The sequence below is a fragment of the Nelumbo nucifera genome, chromosome 4 (assembly GCF_055504915.1).
Source record: "Nelumbo nucifera cultivar China Antique chromosome 4, China Antique-T2T, whole genome shotgun sequence".
Lineage (NCBI taxonomy): Eukaryota > Viridiplantae > Streptophyta > Magnoliopsida > Proteales > Nelumbonaceae > Nelumbo > Nelumbo nucifera.
The window spans coordinates 23,834,718-23,857,957 of NC_142652.1; the positions used below are offsets into that span (position 1 = coordinate 23,834,718).

At 36.7% G+C, this 23,240-nt stretch overlaps 1 protein-coding gene across 1 annotated transcript; it reads right to left on the reverse strand.

Annotated features, from left to right (window-relative positions):
* Positions 1–10,064: 10,064 nt before the first annotated feature.
* LOC104603089 (phosphate transporter PHO1 homolog 1-like) lies at positions 10,065–16,238 on the reverse strand. The gene is made up of 14 exons (XM_010267036.3): positions 15,906–16,238; positions 15,483–15,786; positions 14,893–15,301; positions 14,732–14,780; positions 14,570–14,641; positions 14,065–14,194; positions 12,563–12,683; positions 12,195–12,444; positions 11,901–12,005; positions 11,734–11,778; positions 11,447–11,599; positions 11,055–11,333; positions 10,436–10,572; positions 10,065–10,296 (listed from the first exon to the last, which is right to left on the reverse strand). The coding sequence occupies exons 1-14, from the start codon at positions 16,128–16,130 to the stop codon at positions 10,206–10,208; spliced, it is 2,370 nt and encodes a 789-aa protein (XP_010265338.1). The 5' UTR covers positions 16,131–16,238; the 3' UTR covers positions 10,065–10,205.
* Positions 16,239–23,240: the final 7,002 nt, after the last annotated feature.

Below are 23,240 nucleotides of genomic sequence, written 5' to 3' on the forward strand. Positions count from 1 at the left end.
TTTCAAATCCTTCCGGTTGTTTCATGTAGATGTCTTCTTCCAAGTCACCATGGAGCTGTTTTGACATTTAATTGTTCAACCTCCAAATCCATACTTGTAGCCAAGGCCAATGTAATACGTATTGATGACATTTTTACAACTAGAGAGAAAATTTCATCAAAATCAATGTCATTTTTCTGTCCAAATCCCTTCACAACCAATTTTGCCTTGTACCTTGGTTGCAAGCTCCTATCTTCGTGCTTCAACTTGTATATCCATTTGTTCTTGAGTGCCTTTTTACCCTTGGGTAGTTCCACCAAATCATAGGCATGACTCTTATGCAAAGAGTCCATCTCCTCTTGCATAGCCTTGAACCAATCTTTCTTGTGCTCACTTTCTTGAGCCTTATGATAGCTTTTGGGTTCACCTACATCTAAAAGCATTATGTACTCATTTGGTGGATATTTTCTTGATGGTTGACGTTTCCTAGTTGATCTTCTTAATTCAATTGGTGGTTCTTGAGAGGGATGCTCCCCTGTTCATCATCACCATTGACATCTTTATTGGGAACATTCTCATTATTTTCTGAATTCACATCTTCTTGTTGCACATCTCCCCCATCATTTCTATGCACCAAGGGAGGAGACATTGGATTCAAGTCTACAAGTTCACCATCATTTGCGTGAGGCTTCTCAACTTTTTCAAAATCTTCAATTGTTTGATTTTCAAGAAAGACCACATCTCTATTTCTGATGATATACTTTTCGACTGAACCCCATAGCCTGTAGCCAAACTTTTCATCTACATATCCCAATAAAACATACTACTTGGTTTTGTTATCAAGCTTAGACCACTCATCATTGGGTATATGCACAAAGGCCCTGCAACCAAATACTTTGAGATGACCATAGGAAATATCTTTTCCTGTCCATACCCTTTCAGCAACATCACCATTCAAAGGAATTGCGGGAGACAAATTAATCAAATACACAGCTGTACACATTGCTTCTCCCCAATAACAAATTGGCAACTTTGCTTGGAACAACATGCATCTAACTCTCTCTAGAATGGTGCGGTTCATTCTCTTAACTACACCATTTGTTGTGGGGTCTTAGGGACTGATTGCTCAAGTCGAATGCCATAGTTTTTATAATAATTCTGAAATGGACGTTCATACTCACCACCATTGTCGGTACGAATACACTTGAGAGGTCTACCTATCTCTCTTTCAACAATAGCATGAAAAACTTTAAAAACATCTAGTACTTGATCTTTAGATTTCAAAGTATAAGCCCATACTTTTCTACTAGCATCATCTATGAAAGTAACAAAATAAGATGTACCACCAAGAGTTTTGACTTTCATAGGCCCACAGGCATCAGAATGAATTAGTTCTAAAACATGTTTTCTTCTATGAGGATGAGAGGTTTGAAATGAAACTCTATTTTACTTACCAGCTAAGCCATGAATGCAAGTATTAAAATGTGTACCTTTCATGCTAGTTAATAGACTTTTCTTGGCAAGAATTTGCATTCCCTTCTTGCTCATATATCCCAATCGTCTATGCCATAAATCTGTAGAGACTTCCTTTTCTATGGTGTTTATTTCGCCTTTGCAAACACATCCTTGTGTACGGTAGAGAATGCAACACCTGTTGCCTTTTGCTACCACAAGAGACCCCTTAGATAGTCTCCATTTTCCATTGTCAAATTGATTATTAAAACCTTCTTCATCTAACTTTCTAGCTGAAATAAGATTTAAGCGGAGATCTGAAACATGCCTGACATCCTTGAGAACTAATTTACAACCTACGTTAGTCTCAAGGTAAATATCACCCATCCCCACAATTTTGTAAATTCCACTATTTCCCATTCTCACAACACCAAAATCACCTATATTGTAAGAGATGAAATATTCCTTGTGAGGAGTAGCATGATAGGAAGCACCTGTATCAACAATCCAATCCATGTCATGACATGCTAAATTAATGCATGACTCTTCATAGCCTATGAGAACAATGATATCTCCACTTGTAACTGTAGTGGTGTCTTTTTCCTCATTTCTATCACTTTATTTCCTATCTTTCTTGTTGTACCTTTTTAGTTTCCAACACTCACTCTTGTAATGACCTTGTTTTTTGCAATGAAAGCATGTAATATCCTTCATTGACTTTGACTTGCCTCTAGACTTGTCATGGCTATGTGGACCTCTGCTTTGACTTCTACCCCGTTTTTCTGTAAAGAGAGCATATGGTTTTGGGTCCATTGATTTTCTCCTAATTTCTTCATTTAGAAAACTACTTCTTACCATACTTATTATCACTATTCCATCGGGTGCAGAGTTGCTGAAAGATACCATGAGTGTTTCCCAACTTTCTGGCAATGAACTAAGTAATAATAGAGATTGAAGCTCATCATCCAACACCATTTTCATTGAAGCTAATTAATTTACAATGTCTTGCATTTGATTCAAGTGTTCGGTGATGGACGTACTTTCTTTGTACTTCAAATTTACAAGCTTTCTAATTAGGAAAGCCTTATTATTGGTGGTTTTCTTCTCATACAATTCTTCCAACTTGATCCAAAGTGGAACATTTGATGTTTCATTTGCTACAAGGTGATAGAAATTATCATCCAACCATTGTCTAATAAAAGCAACTGCTTTCAAGTCAAGGAGTTCCCAATCCTCATTGGACATGTCTTTTAGCTTGCCATTTTTACCTCTCATAGGTGCATATAAATCTCTAGAAAGTAACAAATCCTTCATTTTTGGTTTCTAGATAGACCAATTTCTTCCATTTAGTAAAATCATTCTAACTGAACTTCCTTCCATGATTCACACAAGAACCAAATGTGCTTTGATACTAGTTTGTTGGATAACCAAGGACGTGTTGGCTTGCCTTGCAAGCCAATGTAAAAAGTCATTGACTTTCCAATACCTTTTTTTTTTGTCTTTTCTCTTGTCTTTATTAGTGGGTCCCACCACATAAGGAGGGAACCCCAACACATACGTGGCAAGGGAGAGAAGTAATTTAGTGCTTCTCGAATTCACAAATTGAAAACAAAACCCCTAATTCTGTAATTCACTACACAATCTCACAACCACAGCTGAATGTTGGAGAGTGAGGAGTGGAGACACCACTGCCCAGGTATATCTGCAAACCTGCAGAAACACCACCCACCAGAGCAAATAAATGATGGCAACTGGTTAAAATGACTTTTCGTTGTAGTTTTTTTTTTCTTTTTCTTTTCATCTTTAAATGGAGTGAGCCACCGCTGCAATGGATGGCCAATGGCTCCCCTATTAAGTTTTGGCAATTTCTGCTATTTTCAGGTTATGGTTTTTTTTTTTGTTATACGTGAATATTTTGGACAATCCTCCACAACTTGTAAGTTCCAACTTTTTAATCCCTTGCAATTTTCTATTATTTTCCTGTGTATTTAAGACTAGATACATGGTAGTTGCCATGAGTTTTCTTCTTTAATGCTAACATGAGTCTTCATGATATAATGTTGATACAAGGTTTGTAAAGGTTTTCCTACATTTTCCTTCAAACCAAACACAACCAAAGTGCTTGAGTTTTGCATTCACAAATCACAAGTTTATTTGAAGTATGATGGGTGTACATAATCACATACATGGTTTCACAGTTCAGTGTTTTATTATGAAAGTAAAGAAATGGCAGAAGAGTGACAAGTGATCATCAGTTGCCACATTATCGAGGCCTAGAATGAATAGGTCCAGAAGGGGAACGAGTCCAAGTAATTGGTCGTGGTTGATTTTACTGATTCATAGCTCCAATCCTGGAAAACTGGCTAAGAAACTATCTAGCTAATTCTGACTGATTGGGTTATGGATGAAATGCCAACCTAACCATTTATGGTTCCTGCAAGGAAAGAATGTTAGACAGTGTATGCCCTTAGCTCCAATCAACATGATGTACAATATGACGTTTATTGTAAATTAATAAAGTACATATTTGATTCATGTTATTGCGGTGTGTTTCTGTGTAATACCCTTAAACTGGACACATATGAAACTCGTGTTATTTTAGAATCTTCACAACCATTGGATATATCTAGGGAGATTTATCCTACCAAGGTTGACACTGATGTGCCGCCAAGTTGGTTGGGGTAGGTTGTCTCAGCTGCCAGGGTGAGACCTGAGGTACATGTAGTGTGGGTTTTCTTGAAACCCTGAATCAGACCAAATTCTAGTATTGCCCTGGACCTTGAAGACAGATGGGCAAAACTGGAATGTTACACCTGACCCCTAGACTCGATCGTGATACTACACTAGGTGTCAGATTGGGTTGTCTTTGATATGCCAATCAGTGAAATCCTTAGAGGGGGTCAAAACCTGGGTATGTTGGGACAGTTTGAGAAATCATCTGAGTAGGTGATCATAGTGACAAGATCAGCCCCTTTGTCGGACAAAGTGAATGATCAGGGAAATGCACTCTCTTTGATGGAAACCTAAACTGTCGGTAGTGGATTTCAAATGTGTTTGAAATTTGGTTTTGCAAAATATATTTATATAGAGACATACTTATATATTATGGTCTCAAATTGTTTGCAAAAGGTTTTAATTCCCGGGATCCATGTGATTAGAGAGTGCAGCACTGTACCTTGTAGCCGAGGGAGAGGTCCTCTCTTGTCGAGCAGTGTTTGATCATTAAGGGCTGAGAGGTTAAGTGTAAGACCATTGAGGGTTATACATGATGGGCTAATCTTACATCTGCCAAAGTCCATGGGCCTTCATAAGATGGCTGGACCCGATGACCATTTATTGTAAATGTTTGGCCCGTTAAAAGTCCATGGTGATGGACTTAGGGGTTCACTGTATTCGGTAGTGAATTCGGCCAGGCCTTGTAACAGAGGCTAGGCTGAACCCATGTGGTTGATGTGTAGATTAATGATAGGGTCCCACACCATACAAAGAGAACCAAGCTATCCAACATTAAAAGGAAGTGAGTATAAAAGCTTAATGGGCCTAAAGCCCATTTCGAACTGGGTTAATTGGATTAATTAAAAATGGGCAAATTTGGCTATGGATCAGTAGATAAGGATAAGATGATAACTCCTATCCACTTAAAGAGTCCATATCCAAATAGAGATTTGGATCAAGGAAATCCTAATTTGATTAAGAAAAGCTGATCTTGATATGCAAATAAGATAATGGATTATTCTTATCACTTAAAGAGTTCATATCCAAATAAAGATTTGGATCAAGAGAATCCTAATCAGATTAGGAGGTTGTCTCTTTATGGCTATAAATAGAGAGTAGGGCGGATCTGAAAAACACACACAACACAGAAGACAACTCAGTTTGATTGTTTCTGCCTTTAGTTCTTTCTCTCCCTGCTCTTACAACCCTACCCTGTTCGATCTCCATTTCTTGGAACTGACCAAGATTGGATCTTGGTATTGTTTCTTGCTAGAAGAAACAATTCTGAAGTTGTGCTCACTACCCCATTCGATTCTCGTTGAATAATCACAAGTTCTTAGTGAAGAATTACCTGCTGATCTTGCCTCATCCTAAGCTGTGTCATCTTCAGTAGAGGGAGGATTTGGTACACTCTTTGGGCGTGAACACCTGCGTTGGGAGGAGCATTTTTGCATGGATTTCGTATCAGGTATATTTCTCCCTAATCTTGGTTTTAGATTTGGTCTGATTTGGTTACAAGAATGAACATTAAAAATGCAGTTTTCTAAATTGGGAATACGATTCCCGAATGGGAATTTAAAATTTCGCCCAACCTTCCTGCAGGGTCCAACCATCCATATGATGGATCTCCCATCCCTTCAAAGAAGAGTTGCAGTAGAAGATGATGAAACCCACATGGTTCTTGCATAAATATATTTTCCATTCCTGTGGAAAAATAGACCTCCATAAACTCTATTTGGACATCAGCTACTTGTTAGTCCTCAAAAATGTGCTTGAGATTTCTATTAATATTTGGGGGATGTTCTGTTTTTGGATTTCGAGAGAGGAAAAGTTGGTTATTTGGATTTTGGTTCCCATTGACCACGAAACCTATGTTCTTTTTTTTTTAGATTTATGTGGGGATGAGGAAAACTTTATTTCCTTGGGTATCACTTACCTTATCTGGTGGGTGAATAACTTTCCCACCTAGGGGGATGAGGGAAACTTTGTTTCTGGTTTATTTTTTAACATTAATATAAACAAAATATTAGGTCATTAGCTTTGAGCCAAGGACCCATCAGTGGTTAGTGCAAGTCCACTGATGGACTAATGTATCATGTAGATAGACCCTGTTGAGAGAGAACTCGGATTCAGTATTCATAAAATGGTGCTCATATTGTTCTTGCAGCCACTCGTAACTGTGTATTGGAAATATCTCAGTATTTAAATATTTTTATTCATAAAGAGATGTTCTCAATGCACAGCTGCAAGTAACTGTAAATATGTGTGTACACTGTTTTGTGAGGACTAAATCCATGTCGTTGAGAGCCCAGGCTGTCAAATATGAACAGCCAAAATTTTCTCGCCTACTCATGTTAATGGACTCTGAAAGGCCGAAGCCTAATCCAGCATGCAATTCGATTATTTCATATTCGAATGATCTGGATCAAATTCAGATTTTATAACCTACATCTAATTAATAATTGGATTAAACGCGGATTCGTCTCCATATGATCCAATTAACGTTCAAGTTTGATAATATAATTTTATAAATAATAAATTCAATATTTTATATTTATATAATTTTATTATATATATAATTAATATTTTAACATTTTCATTATTTTAAAGAAATTTAAAACGGATTCGGATTAAATCCAAATCCCACCTACCAAATCCAATCCGAGCCCAGCGTGGTTCATCTGAAAGGCTAGAAATAGGATGGTCTAACAGGGTATCGTCATCCTGAATCATGTTGCAGAGCTGTTTCTGTAGCCCTCAGTCCAGGATCCACTGGATCAGCCTAAGAGACAAACCCTGCCGGCTGAGAGCCTGAGAATCTGAGTTTTCCCACGGACCACGACCCACCTATCCGATTCTTTGTGATGCTGTGCTCACTTCTGCATGTAGTAGTGCAGGAATTGTTTGTATTTGGTCTAGCAGGCCCCAGCATTCAAATCAGGGCAGTGGGCAAGGCGGAAAGTTGTGGGCACATGAAGGTGAGCTAAAACCCATTATTAGGTTGGCCCTGTTTGAAGCTAGTTAGTTTGGGCCTTCGGATTCTCAGATGCCAAGCCGCGATCTATCTTACCTTACCTCGGGGCCAATGGGCTGATTTTACCCCTTACCCACTATGCAGAGAATGTTACGCGAGCCCACTCAATTTTGCTATCGGTCACGGTCCTCACGGACCTCACGGAGTGCTGCAAATTTCTCCTCCACCGATTCAGCCCACAGGTGGATTAGTTCCAAACTTAATGCCATTTATGAGGCTTTATTCCTGCCATAAATGTTGAGGCTTTTATAAGTTCAGAGAATAAGGGCCAACTTTTGGCCCTTTGCTACTTCGATAAAATTACCCTTTTACCCCTAAAAGAAAACGAAAAATCTAATCCGAGAGATTTATGGTTCGTTTGGTTTGCAGGAATAGAAGTCTAGAATTGGAATCTAAATGTTTGGTTGGGTTGAATGGAATCTCATTTTCATTTTTGGTGGAATGGAATTCCCGCTTTAAGGGAATGGTCATTCCCTCCTCTCTTGGGAATGAAAACCATTCCAGCTAATTCCAATTCCCGTCTGAAAAAAACAAACATTGGGGATAGACCATTCTGGTTATGATTCTGACAGATTTTGATTTTACTTCTAACTGTGAACTAAAAAGACTCTTAGTCAAGGTTTTATAAACCGACCGGAAACATAACTGTTCTGGCCACCAGTTTCTGGGTCAGTGGTTCGACTGTCCGGGTCAAATGGTTCAAACGGTTTAAATATTGTAAATAGTGATATGTCATCTTACCCATTAGATTGGAATATTAGGGTAAGATGCATATAAATACAAGAGAAAAAAGGTTTGATTGTTTGAGAATGAGGGAGATGTGAGAAGCTACCGATGGCTGAGAGAGTTTAACAGAAGAAGAAGAAGAAGAAGAAGAAGAAGAAGAAGAAGAAGAAGAGGAAAAAGAGGTAACTTGCAAGAGCGGCGACAACGATGTCAAACTATAGCGGCAACAATGAAAGTAAATGTGCGATTTCTCTCAATCTCAGATCTTTCTCTCTCTCTCTCTCTTTCCCAGATCTGTCATCTAGACTCTAGCCTACTCTCCCAGATCTCTCAGGCCTCTCTCACTGTCTCACACATCCCTTAACTGATCTCTCTCTCTCTCCAGTAGATCTCAGATCTGAGAGATCTTCTCTTTTCATTCTTGCTCTTACTTAATAAGCCACAAACCGTCATTCGGGTCGAATGGTTCAACGATCAAACCATCTGGATCAATAATTCGTTGACTAATTCAATGGTTTTTGACCAAAAACCAGATTTGGGGTAAAACGGAACTGGTCGCCTGAATGATTTCCAGTCCGACCGTTTGGGTCAACGACGGTTCAAAAACTTTGCTCTTAGTCCTATTAGATTTTATTGCAGTAGCAATAACATTACCGTATTCCTCCTCCATCCCCATCATCTAAGTCTTGCCACCATTATAAGTGATTAACTAATTTCTCTTAATCCTATCCAATTCACTCTAGCTCTTCTATTCCCTTCAACAAAGCACTATTGTTTTATTGCAACTTAAATATTATTTCTTCTTTTTTATCTAAGATGTGGAAAAGATATGGTATGGAAAGAATTTTGACCAATCATTGCGCACTGTCACAGTGTTTTGATTTTCCAGAGGTTGAGTCGAGTACCTGATCCCAAGAATATACTTGCATTTCAGTGAAAGATGGGTCCGGATGTAGTAGACATGTTGTGTAAGCACAATGAATGAGCATCTAATAACTGTGTGACACATTTCTCAATTGATTTCTATCTAACGAAAAAAAAAATGTTTGGATGAAATGCACATTAACTAAGATATGTATCACCCAGCTATTACATACTCACTCATTGTGCTAACATAATGTGCCTATTACATGAGGGCCCGTGAAAGACCACCCAAGTTGCACCCTACTTGTAAAGGGAAACCTGTCAACAGATCTAATAGGATTAGGTAAAAGATACAATCTCTACTACAGATCTAATAGGATTAGGTAAAAGATACAATCTCTACCGGTAAGCAGTAGCCATATTTGAATTTGACCCTTGCTTCATTTTCATGGACTGCATATTTTGACTTATTCTTTATTAATGAACATTTCCTGACTAAGTTATCTTTGCATTTCATTTAATTAAAGTGTGATCTTTTCTATTCTAGCCCGGTCCTACCCTAGCTACCCAGCCCAAAATTTTTGGGCTTGGCCCAGATTTTGTGTCTCAGGCCTAGTCAGTGCCCCACATCAGGTCTGTCCTGGTCCACAATACATTTATATATATACACACCATATTATCATATAAAATAATATATATTTTATAACATATAATGCATATCATTTATTTTTACATATATTATATATTATTATTTCACAACTTAAAATGTAAAATATTATACATGCTTAATATAATGTTTCAGAAGTCATTGGCCGAGTGAGAACCCGGCCCGGCTCATGATCACCTCGGTTTTAATCCCTTCTTCTCTTGTAGGTAATCCGAAATTGGAAGAAGCATGTTTTTCTTTTTCTTTCTTCCTTTTTTTTTAACCTCTTCTTTATTCCATTATTCATCCAAACAGAATAAGATAAATAGTTCAAATGAATTGAAGTTTGGAGACCGTCACCCAGAATCTTATTTGCATGCTTTACTACTCCCAACAAAAAGAGGGAAAATGGAATAGCAGAAAAGAAATACAAATTAGAAGTAAACCAAAGATCTAAAGGGAGGAACAAAAGGTAGCTGGGGTAGTTAAATTAAACTAGGTATATTGATGCTGTCTCCCTTTAATAAATTTGTTGGAAGGAATGGAATTTTTGTATACAAAGTATATGAATCCTCTTTCCCTTGGGAAGATGCCAACAACAACGGGTAACCGAAAGGCTCATTGAGACTGACTTGTGATTAACAACAATTAATTTGTACAGTCACAGAATGATTTTTTTTTTCTTTTTTCTTTCTTTGATACTGGACGCGTCAAGGAATATAGATATCCACAGCAACGCCAACGCGTAGAGTATTGTATAAGCAAGTATCAGCAAATACTAATGGGCATTTAATCTTCATTATCCACTTCATCAAAGGGAAGGGGCACTATCTTGACAGCCCTGAACTTCCCAGCATTATTCAAATGCTCATTCTCCAACCTGTACAATATTCTTGTTTATCAGATCAAGCAGGAATTGAAATACAGAAAGAGAGAGAGAGAGAAGTAGGTTTCATATATTTTGATTATTTCGAATAATGGTATGAGAATGTGTGCTTAATTTGCTGCAACAGTTTTACCTGTAGAAATTCCATTGCCCACGTCGAATCACCTCAAGGGCAGCGAGAAAGAGCCCAGTGACCCTATAGTCTACGCTCCCAAAGTTGGAATGGAGAACAGTTTGTATCCAAGCAAGCCTTAGAACAAGGTTGAGACCCTATATGTAGTACACAAAATAAACCATTATAGTTTCAACATTTATATATATGAATGAGAAAAGAAAACTTGGGTTTTAAGTTGAATGAATTGCTTTTTTGCTTTTGATTGGCCTGATGACCGCACAACTTGAATTAATTGCTTTCCTACTCAGTAAATCATCTAAGAAGATGACAGTACGTGGGTGTTAATTATATTGCATGCCAACCATTTTATCAACATAATATAGCCCCTTTATTTGGGTGGATTGTTGATGTTTCACAACTTTATTTATTGGATAAAGAAGCCAGTCTGATTCATCGATCCTTTTGGACAAGATCATTTGATGATATCTTGCTTTTCCAAAGATATATAAATGGATCTGCCAAATGTATTTGCACAAATGGGTGCCAATTGTGCCTGCTGGCCGGTAGAGGAATTGTTTGAGGAGGCCGGAGGTAATTGGTAGTAGTGTATATAGAGGATATATAGGGAGAGATGTACCATTGATAAGAAGTAAATAATCTTTCGTCGGAGCACCAATTCATTCCTTAGCCAGGGGTTTTTGGAGTGGAACTGGAGCAAACCCCAATCCTTTACAAAGTCCCAGTACAATTGGTATACAGTTGCAGCACTTGACACCACCACAACTAGACAGAGATATCCAATGCTCCCTTCTTTCTCATATGCCACTTTGGCACCCGCTGCCAGCATGGCTGACACATATTTGCCTAGATTGATAAGGTGGCTTATCTGTCCTTCATCAAAATATCTCCTAGCACACTGCACTCCCAAGGAGAAGCAAATTAAAATTCAAGTCCCAATTAGAATTGATTTAACCAATGGAATTCAAACATTAGAAGCAGCAACAGTCAGGAGATTAGCAATAAATGAACCTGCATGGCTCTCCAGTAGTAAGGCAGAAAGGAAACAGCATAAGCCATATCTCTGTAATGCTTGGTCCTCATGCAAAATCCATAGTCCTGAGTTTTATAGCTTCCAGTTATGTAGTAACATGCAACATACTCCAGGTTCCTGAGCAGGGGCACCTGTTTCAATAATGGATGCTAATTTGTTTTAATAATTGGCTTTGCTTGGCTGGTTATGGTTTGGGTAATAACTAAAGATCATTAAGCCTCTACCAAAAATTAAATTAAAAAAAAATATCACTAGACATATATACCTGACTACAAAGTTGATCAGCCATGAAGAAGTCCAACATGACAACCTGCACATGAAGTGTAACAAAATCTTAGAAAAAAAAAATAATTTAACTAGAAAATGAAATTTCAATTCAATTTATCTATTCATTTTCTTCTATGACCCTAATCTTCTTGAAGATGATCTTACCTTGTAAAGAGGTGACAAAATGATATTCCTTATCACCCGGAGGAAACGAAAACGGCTTGATCGATAGAAGATATTGAAAGGACAGACTAGCAATATCAAAAAAATCTGTAAAAATAAAAAAAAAAAGTATTAGGATTTTAATCTTCTTTAAGTTTATATAAACAAGTGCCCATTGTGGTCAATAAATAAATCAGCAAAAAAGGAATTGCCTTTCTCTTTTGTGTCATGTAGAAGAAGAAGAAGAAGAAGAAGAAGAAGAAGAAGAAGAAGAAGAAGAAGAAGAAGAAGAATTACTAGTAACAAAAAGCCGGGTATTGCTTGAACTCGGGTCGATGAGTACCCTTTTGCAATAAGGAACAAGTGAACAAACATAATCCCCACTACTATAGTCATTGATGTGGTGCAGATCAAGAACACATCTCTGTATTTCAGCTCTTTTGTGGGGGCCAATTCAAATATGAAGCTGTAGTTTATACGGGTCTTTCTCCACATGAAAATATTACAACCATACAAAAAGAAGTGCAGAAATAATAGGCTGAACATGCTGCAAACAGGGAGTCCAAAAGTGTAACGGAGGACACATTAGTTATGTATTATTACTTGCAATAATGTTCATTTGAAAAAAAAAACATAAAGAATTAATTGCAGTGAAGGAAACTCACCTAAGCACAGGATAAACAGTTTCCATGTATATTGTATCAGATTCCTGGGTGTACATCTTGGTGATATGAGCCATTATGACATATCCGACAAAGAGGGCTATAAAACATCCAGTAAAGAGGCCTGAATGGGAAATGTAAAAATGAGAGTTAGAACTATTGCCTTGGAAATATTTGAGCTTGCTTCACTTTTCTTTTTTTTTTTTATTTTTGTTGTTTATCAATTATTTATTTTTGTTTTCTAGACTAATTCATTATTCATTCACTAGAGACATAGCATCATGTATGGGTGGGTAAATGGGTAGGTTCTACCCAGAACCGAATGGAACTGACTTCGAATCAGCCTTGAACCAACTCTACCCAATCTGCTACAGGGTAGGATTTGGTTCCAAATTCTTGGAACCGATCCTCACCCAAGTCGGTTCTAGGGTCTAGGGATTTATCATACCCAAACTGAATTTGCCTTGAAATAAACCCCAAAATATTTTTAAGGATGTAAAGATTTGAGCATAATCACTCATGGTTAGAAAAGCCATGGTCTCACTTAACCATCAAGTTACTTAAGTGGTTTGATTATTTGTTTTCATTTTAATATTTGTATGCGTATAATAAATAATGTAAAAGGTAATATTTACAAAATTTAAATCATAATGACAAATTTTCAACCGTATATTAATATATTATGGTAATCTATATTTTAAATTACTTAATTTAATCAATAAAGATAATACAAATTTTAAATAATATATTATCATTATTAAAAATCAAGTTTTTAATTTGAAGAACATGTTTCATTTTTTTCTTGAAGAGAGAGAGTAAAAAAAGAATAGGTTCCACGGGTAGATCCTGGAACCAACCCCAAAACCGCCAAGACTAGAACCAACCTTGGAACCGACTTTCACTAAATAGGTTCCAGTTCCAAAAACCCAAAACCAACCCTTAGAGGATAGGTTTCAGGTTCTTCTATAATACCGAACCGACCCATGCTCACCCCTACCATCGGGTGTGTCAGTCGGCTTGGATTAATGGGCATATATGGGCTCCCAAGTTACAAACCCCTACAGGGTAGGGTCGGGATTTTGGGTCTCCAAACCATTTAATGGTCTAATATATATAGTCCCTTCAGCTTTATAATCCACTAATAATGTGGACCAAGTCGGGTCTTTTCAGGCAAGGGGCTTGTGGGTCCCTATTGGCATTGTTACAAAGTGAACCATCTCTCACGAGCTAGCCCCAAACCTCTCCACTAAAAGGAATAATTCAAAAAGGTTGTTAGGAATTAAAGGAGTATTTTATTTTTCTATCTCTAATAACTATTCTTCTCTATATGATCATTTTAAAATAGTTAAAGCACATTCGATTTGATAGAAACAATGAAGCAAAAAAATTGATTAGTTGAAGAAACAACAGATAAAACAAAAGCAAAATATTCCTTGTCAAAGAATTCTTAATTTATCAGAAACAAAATAATTCTTTAAAAATTACTTAGACAAAGATTTTTTTACCAATGAAGAAGGTCACAGCGTGGGATTCTTTGCGCTGGTGTGGTTTAAGAAACTTCATGGCTTTTCTTTTGTCGTCTTCAGCGAAGTGTTCGATAAACAGCTCCTCAACTTCATCAGCTAACTTGACTACCTTTCATGGCATACTGAGTTTTGTTAACTATATGAAAAAAGAAATATATGTTTTGAGACATGCAAATCCCTGTATACACCTGGAGACACCATGTCGAGTCCTGCTGCACTTTTTTTTTCCTGCACATATAATGGGACACCCATTGAAGACCGAATGGATGTACAGGGAAAAAAGTGCAGCGCAGATCCCCACTATACCATGTCCCGCCACACGCAACATGTTCAATCATCAAGTGATAGTAACATGTTCATGATTATCTGATGTAAACTTGTTCTTCTTTTCTCCTTTTATTTTCAGAATTTTCTTTCTATTTTGATTGTGGGTATAGTTCTATATGCATGTTGGACACGAATCAGAATTAAGGAATTAATTTACCTTGTCTGAGCTGTTGAAATAGGAGCTCTCCACCACTTTGAGATAAATGGGTAGAACTTGTTTCTCAGTAACCTGGAAGAACACAATAGATTTTGTTAATTATAAACTTAAATCCCGAATCACTCCTTTCCATGACAATAATTTTAGTTAGTAGTGACCTACTTTATCAAATTTCTTCAATATCTTTACAAAAGCAAGCATGTTCAAGTGTCTGCAACATCAAAATCACCACAATCAGAAAAGCTATTGGGTTTCTTTCTCTTTTTTCATTATTTGGTAGCTAAAGAGAGGTCAAACTTTTAACCTGTTAATAATTAAATTACCTGTAAGTTTTTAGGTACCCCAACCCTTTATAGAGCTCAGTGAAAGCTCCTCTGATCATCTTCTCGGCATGATGCAGCTTCTTTTTATTTATATGCAGTTTATTTGCTTCAGGGCAACCTTTCTTGGATTGGTTAATCAAATCATCCCAAACCAAGTAAGTAATCGCTGAGAGGGTACGAGTGGGAGTTGTTAGTGGGATGTTAATCCTCACATTCTTTCCCTGGCAAGTGATCACTCGACCAGAAATGCTCCTCATCTTCCCTTCTTCTCTTTTCATCTGAATTGACTTCTCAATCTCCTCTGACCGCGGTGATTCTGGGAATTCTACATCATTTATTCTGTCAAACTCCACTGTGGAGTTGTCCTGAAGTTGTTCTTGGTCTGTCACGTCCTTACCAGACTCTTCCTCTTTATCCAAAAAAACAATGAAACAGAAGAGATGTGTTTAGTAAAGGATCATCAATATATAGTAAAGCCACTGTTTTGTTCTACTTGTACAATTACAATGCCTGCACTACTTGTCGTCGATCTGTCGCTCTGTGTATGCATGGTTCAAACAATGAGGAAAAAAACAAAGAACTATATATACCACATGAGATTGTGCATGAGATAGAGGGATCATCCTTCGAGTCATCATCAGCAGAGGCGCCTTTAACTCGCTGTTGTTTGAGTGCGGCTTTGAGCTCAATGAGAATCTCCATCTGTTTCTTCAGTGACTCCCCTCTCTCCATGAATTCTTTCTCCTTGGTCCTGTAAAACTGGTTCACTTTGTTAAGCTGAAGGTCTAGTCGTGCGAAGAATTCCTTAGCAGCGTCAGTATCAGCGAACTTCTCCAGCAATTCGGTCTCGTACATGTCCCCCTTGCTAGCCGAAGAAGCCAGCTTCGTATGAACCTAATCGATCAATGACACAAAATTAACCACATTAAACTGTATTCATGTCATGGATATATACAAAGTTATATATACATACACAGAAGAAACAGAAGGATAGAGAGGAAGAGGGAGAATACTTGAATGGCTCCATGGTCTCTCTGATGGTGGCCATAGAAAGAGAACTTCTTTAGGGGGGAGAGAAGGATGTGAGATAAGGAGGCCTGTTGATGCTTGGAGGGGTTGGTGTTATTGTTAGGGGATGGGATTTTCCTGATATCCTTCTTGAGTTGCCAATAATCAACAAAAGCCTCTTTCCATTCAGGAACAAGCTGACCCTCAAACTGCTTAGAAAACTTCACCATCTTTAATTTTTTTTTTTCTCTTATTACTGTCTTATGACAGAGAGAGAATTGCAGACCTTGTAGATGGTTTGTATAGCCGTGTGGTATGTGGGGTGTCTTAATGGATAGCCCACGATCAGATTATTTATGGGGAACGAAAAGGAGAGTGATTGACGTTGCACGTACCGATGCCCGGCAGCACATACCAAAATATCCTTTGCGCTTGTATTGTCCTATACCTCATCCACTTGGATGACATGGTGGCTGGATTCGCCGGAAAATGACGCAACTGCCGCCGGTGGCTTCTGGGCTAAGATGTTCTCGTGGACAGTTGAGAAGCTAGACATCTAAAGTGGGTGGGAGAGGGACCACGTACAACTAAAAATGTGTATACAATTTGCCCTTTTCAAGTGCAAACTTATTGATTGCTATTGCTTTTTAACTTTTATCTTGTGGTGTGAGATTTGTGTAGTGGATTTAGCTCCGCTTGGTTGTGGTCATTTGAGAGAAAAGGCCGCTGGGATAATTTGAGTGGGTAAATAAAGCTTATTATTGGCTAATAGATACACGATTATACAAGCATCTGTTCTCATTAGACCAGCTTGACACCAATTAGATAGAGATAAGAACCTATCAATTATTATGTTCAAATATGTAGAGTGCAAAACCTTATATTTTTGCATTATTTGTATGTTTTTGCATTGTACATATTTACATTTGTACTAGGCTCAGTTTGGAAAGAGTAAATATACAAATATGTACAATCCAAACACATACAAAATACAAGGTTTTACAGTCTACAAATTTATATTTGTACTCTTTCCAAACTGAGCCTTAGTTTGGAAGGAGTATAAATACAAATACAAATATGTACAGTACAAATCTATACAAAATATAAGATTTTGCGCTCAACATATTTGTATTTGTACTCCTTCCAAATGGAGCCTAAGATTATTTTTGGAATAGACCTGTTCATGGGTCGGGCTTTCACTCTGCATTAACAAATTTTTTTAAGGCTCGAGCCCGAGCCGCTACTGAAGTGGTTGAATAGAGAGAGAGAAATTATAAAGAAAAAAAAATATTAATATATATATATTATATTTTATATTATATAAATGAGTTGGGTCAGGTCGGGCTCGGGCCGGGCTTTTATGACAAATCCCGAGCCCGACTTGACACAAAATCAGGCTTAGTGTTTTTTTGGGCTCGAGGTCAAGCTTGCGGACCTAATTACATGTCCAAGCCCGACCAGGGTGCGGGCCAGGCCATCGGGCTACCCAGCCCATGAACAGGTCTAATTTAGAAGGAATACAAATACAAATATGCATAATACAAATATATATAAAATAATACAAAATACAAGGTTTTACACTCTACAAATTTATACTCAACCTTCTCTTTTCTTGCATTGAGATTTTTGTTTCCACAAGCCAAATGACAAATGAGCGAATAGGCAAACCTTCAGGTCTTTCTTTCTGGGTTGGGGTGATGGTGGGGTACGTGTTTGATCCACCTAATTAACCAGATTTTAAACGAATCTTGCCTCCAAGAGCCCACTTAATTGAACTAACCAGGTAGGTCTTAGGGGACTGATTCTTGAGAATATACTGACTCCAATAGACTGAGAAATTAAATAATCTGCTGCGACTGGGGCCGAATGGAACCTCCAATGACATGAAAAAACACACCAGCATTTGAAAGAAAAGACAACATTGATTACATCAACTGATTTTTTTATTCAAACACTGATATATTTGGTTGGCATAGGACAATTGTTGCAGCAGATGCGAGCTCCAATCAACCATGCTTGTTTGCTCTATGTTTTGTAACATGGTTATTATGAGCAATTGTGGCTATATTTGGTTCAATTTTCATTCTTTGTCATTCTTACCCAAGATGAAATTTTAAAATGGACAAGAATGGATAAAAATAAGTAGAATGACAAAATAATGCTATGAAACAAACACTTTTTTTCTAAAAATGAATTCTTTTCAGACTGATGAATGTCCTATGTAAAAGTGTTTTTGTAAAAGTGCTTTTGTGATTTCACAAAAATACTTTCATAAAAGTGTTTTCGTAAAAGTGCTTTTGTAAAAGTACTTTATAAAAGTGCTTTTATTAAAATGCTTTCATAAAAGTCTTTTTTGTAAAAATGCTTTTACAAAAATGCTTCCATAAAAGTATTTTTGCAAAAGTTCTTTCGTAAAAGCACTTTTATAAAAGTTCTTTTATTAATGTGCTTTTATTAAAGTGTTTTCGTGTAAAAGTACTTTTGTAAAAGTGCTTTCGTAAGAGTACTTCCACAATAATCTGCTAGTAAACATCTATGACAGTAGTTTTATAGACAGTTTCCTCAAAGAATGAAAATGAGCAAGATGGGGCATGATTATTTTTCATGCTGCATGCTACCTCAATTTTTGTATTGTGGATTGATTTTTCATTTTAAAAAGAATGTGGCTCATGACAAGAATTTTGTAACCAAACACTCTAATGTTATTCATTCTTGCCTGAAATGAGCAAGAATTAAAAAAATGAAGCCCAGAACAGTGAACCAAACATGACATGAACTGATTCATGTAATTCAATTAATAAAAGAATTAGTCCTTTGAAGGTGGCATTTGAGATGAATTTTGAATGCAACCTAAGTACAAGAAATCTGGTAAATGGGCCATGACAAATGCCTTTGGGTAATAATGTATCAACTCGATCAGATAACTCTTGCATTAAGCTCACGTCCTCTGCAACCGCTTACTTTGCTTACTCTGTGGGTGATACTTTTGGGCCGGTCATTAGTGGAACTAGTAAGGCATAAATGCCTCCTGTCTGTCAGAGATATCAAGTTTAATGATTTAAAATCTACTTAAGATAAGTGAGAATAATCATACATCACGTTTAAGAAATTTGAATATTGTCTCTAAAAATAAATAATTATCATAAATGCTATAATTTTCCAATTTATTTAGCTAGGAGGATTGTAAGAGGGTTGAGGGGAAAGTTCTATTTTCTATTCCATTAATGCTGATTGCTGGAGTTCCACATTGCTGCCAACTTGTCTCCAAACCTCAACTCCAATATTCAACACAATCCCCAGAAAGAAAAATTCCAAATCAGTGAAGGCTGTGGTTTGTTCCCTTGCTCTCGTATCCTCCCCAACTCATGAATTGTTACATCAACACTTAAGAAAAATAGACACCGTGCCTCTCAAGCTGGCTCATTCCAAGATAACACTTTTGTATCTTTTCGTACAATATTATCCCAACCCAAAAACCCTACTTCTCCCTGTGATTCCATTTTTTTATAAATAAATATTCTTTTATCTTAGATAACATATATTAAACATTATAGCTAATAATCTAAAAGAAATGATCCACATTCTGTGTAATATTTTAAGAATTGTACTTGGTATATAACTTTGGTGGTATTATTCTTTGTTCAACCAAAGATGTTGGCATGCCCAATTCGGTATATATAGTGCAACTTGCAATACAAATATGTTGCAGAAAAGGAAAGAGATTAAATAACATGTGCTCACAGATTTTCTTTATTTATTAAAATTTGGACACCCCAGTTGCTCAAAATTGAATGGCCAAACAAGATTCATGTAGTCAGCCTCATGTAATATATAATTAATGGTTTAAGGCTTATTCAAAAGAGTTCATCACTTCAGAAAGCAAAAATTGTTTGATGGGGTGGTTCAAATCATGTAACCCCAGTGATCATTTAGGCCTTAGCTAGAGACCTAATGGGTTTCACCATAAATTGGGAATTGTATTTATTTATAGTTAATTTATATATATATATATATTTTTTTTTTTTTCTTTTTATTACTTTTGGGGAACATGAATTTTCCACGTGGAATTCTAGTTTGAAAGAAAGAGGGCAAGGTGTGTACTACGTAGGGAATCTGCCAATGGCAAGCTCCATTAATGGTGGTCTGAGTCGGATGGCATTTTTGGGTGCGCACTCGCGGCTCCGCACCCCTCCCGGCCCCCTTCACCATCTTTTCCAACCCAACTGTTCCTTCACCTATATATTCCTTACTTATCTTGTCTTCCTATATACTTTATATTCTTTCTTTATTTATTTATTACTATTACTATTAATAAATGTGATTTTATGCATGGGCCCAATAAAAAGTAATACGTCCAGTCCGATGGTTATTATGATCAAAGAATCAAATAGAGGATATTAGTATATTCCCAAGTTCTTCAGATAGGCCCATCACTTTGATTTTGTAGAAAATCTAAGACTTCGTCCACTCCAATTAGTTAAAGATGATTCCTGGTATAGGATTCCATCAGATGACCTAATTTGATGTTGAATACCCACATGAAAGAAAGAATCTCCTGCACTTTGAATGAATTTCAAATTCGTTTCTTCATCTTTCTTCTTTTATTATCTTTTAATTCCTTGAATTATATATATGAGACAATTAATTTTGGTCTAAATGCATGAAAGAAAATTTTCCATACGATTACAAAATTTTCTGGGTCCTTCCTCACTCAGTACAAGAGGTGTTGCCCGCCATGGACTTCTTGGAGTATATGCCCTACTTTGCATCTTTCACGTGTTAACCTTCCACAATTTAAGGGAAAGCGCTCAATCTCGATACAGGATTATTCCGATGCTCACAGTACCAATATTGCAGGAACAAACATCAAGAACCACCAAAAACTTATAACGATTTGAGGAATTAGTACCGTATTCCTTTCCGTTTATTATGCTTTGTCTATCCAACTGAGTATTTTCACTATTTTTTTTTCTGAAATTTGTTCTAGTTTTTGAGAACTAAATCAGTTGTTTTGAGTATTCTATCCGTCAAATGGCTTTAAGGTGAAGTTATAGGTGCGTTGGGGTCGAAGCCGCCCTCTTGGAAAATTTGAAGATGACTTTATTGGTAGCACAGTCTTCGATCTGAGAACTGGTTTGAACCGCTGTAATCTCATTGAGTCATTGTATATTCCTTTGTCCCAATAGGAATAAGATGAACAGAATATTTGAATAATCCAAGAATAATTCACTGATAAAACTATAAAAAGAACAGAATATTTGAATAATCCAAGTATAATTCACGGATAAACTATTGTAAGATGGATGCATGATTGTTATTCCTAAATTAAGCAAAATGAATTAATGAAGATTGTGGTGTAAATTCCAGTGCAATTTGTTTGGAATCTAAAGCCTTAGTTTCTTTTGGCTCTGAAAGAAAACTTTTTGTAGGTAAGGCAATTTTAGACAGCTTCTTTGTATGTGTGTAGGGATAAGACTGTGTACAACTATCTTTCCTCATATCTAGCATTGGTGGGAATCTGGTGCACTAAGCTGCCCTTAGGAGCCACTTTAGGTTCAGTTTGGAAGGAGTGTAAATACAAATACTAGGGGTGGTAACGAGCCGAGTTTTTCACGATCTGTTCAAGTTCGGCTCAGTTCGTGAGGCTCGCGAGCCAACTCGAATATATATATATATATATATTAAAATTATAGAAAATAATATATATAATAAAAATATTATAATTCTTAATTTTTAAAATATCAAATAAAAAAATATTATTTTTATATATAATTTTTTACTTTTATAAAATATTTTTCTTAAAATTGAGCTCGAGTCGAGCCAAGCAGAGCCAAGCTCGAGCTCAAGTTTCTGGCTTGAACCAAGCTCGAGCTCGAGCTTGAGCCTTGTAGAATAGTCTCGAGCCAAGCTCGAGCCTGGTACTATTCGGCTCGGCTTGGCTCGGCTCGAATCCACCCCTAATAAATACATAGAATGTAAAACCTAGTATTTTGTATGTATTTGTACTGTATATATTTGTATTTAATTACATTCTTTCCAAACTGAACCTTAATAAGAGAGGGGGGGGGGGAGGATCTCTTATTAGCCCATGAATGAGGTGTTGTCTGGGTGCAAGGCCCTCCTATCTTTTTATTCCTTCTTGGTTTTTACAATGTAAACAGTGTGGAGTAATATAGTAGCTCACATCCTAGCCCAAAAGTCCTTGTTTTATTCTTCAAGCGGGATCTGGGTGAACTCTCTGGATTTTATCTCCAACTTATTATACTTTGTGAACTGTGATCATTTTTCTTTATATATCCTGTTTTACTTGTTGAATGAATGTAGCCTAAGGGCTATTAAAGAAAAAAAAAGGTTTCAGTTCAAATTGCCGATAAACAATAACATTCCTGCTCTGAGTATCATGAAATCTGAATCAAAACATTAGGCTCCTTTGTTGGGAAGTTATTTACCTAGGTAAATGTATTTATTCGAGTAAGTGTTTCTTGGGAAATACTTATTCGGGTAAGTGCATTTACCCATGTTCTTTTATTTTTCAGATAAATAAGACAAATGACCATTTTATCCATAAAAAGCCATTATTAAAAGGGCAAATTTGTCTCATCTCCAAGTGTTGGCAACTTTCCCCTCAGGTGGGAATGTTACTTGTCCACTTAGGAGTTGGGTATACCGAGGGAAAATAAATTTTCCATGAACCCCATATAAATCTGAAAGAAAGAACATGGATATCTTAGTCAATGGGAACCAAAATCCCATTGACCAATTTTCCTCCTTTCAAAATCCAAAAAAAAAAGCAGAACAGGCCCTAAGGCCCTGTTTGCTTTTCGATAAGTTACTTACTCGGGTAAATGTTTCCCAGGAAAGACTTACCCAGATAAGTGCATTTACCCATGTTCTTTTATTTGTAACAGTTCTTTACTTGGGCGGCTGGAATCTCTCTATTCCATACATATTCATTCCTGAGCTTTTTGGAATAAATAAAGTTGGGGGGGGGGGTCTTTGAAACAACAATTGGTATCTTTATTACATTAGCTAAAGCTTATTTGTTCCTATTCATTCCTATCACAACAAGATGGACTTTACCTAGAATGCGAATGGACCAATTATTAAATCTTGGGTGGAAATTTCTTTTACCCATTTCTCTAGGTAATATTATTGACAACTTCTACCCAACTTCTTTCACAGTAAAGTAATACTATATTTTATTTTAGGTTCATAACTTCTCTCAAACAAGAGCAAGAGAAAGAAACATCAAATTCTTTTATTCATAGATATTCACAATATGCTACCTATGGTAACTGGGTTCATGAATTATGGTAAACAAACAATATGAACTGTAAAGT

Excerpts from the sequence above, each read along its gene's own strand:
- LOC104603089 (XM_010267036.3), bottom strand. The coding sequence starts at position 16,130 with ATGGTGAAGTTTTCTAAGCAGTTTGAGGGTCAGCTTGTTCCTGAATGG. Across the intron at positions 15,302-15,482 it reads CTCATGCACAATCTCATGTG|AGGAAGAGTCTGGTAAGGAC; the intron begins GTATATATAGTT and ends TTTTGGATAAAG. Across the intron at positions 11,600-11,733 it reads CTGATCAACTTTGTAGTCAG|GTGCCCCTGCTCAGGAACCT; the intron begins GTATATATGTCT and ends TTATTGAAACAG.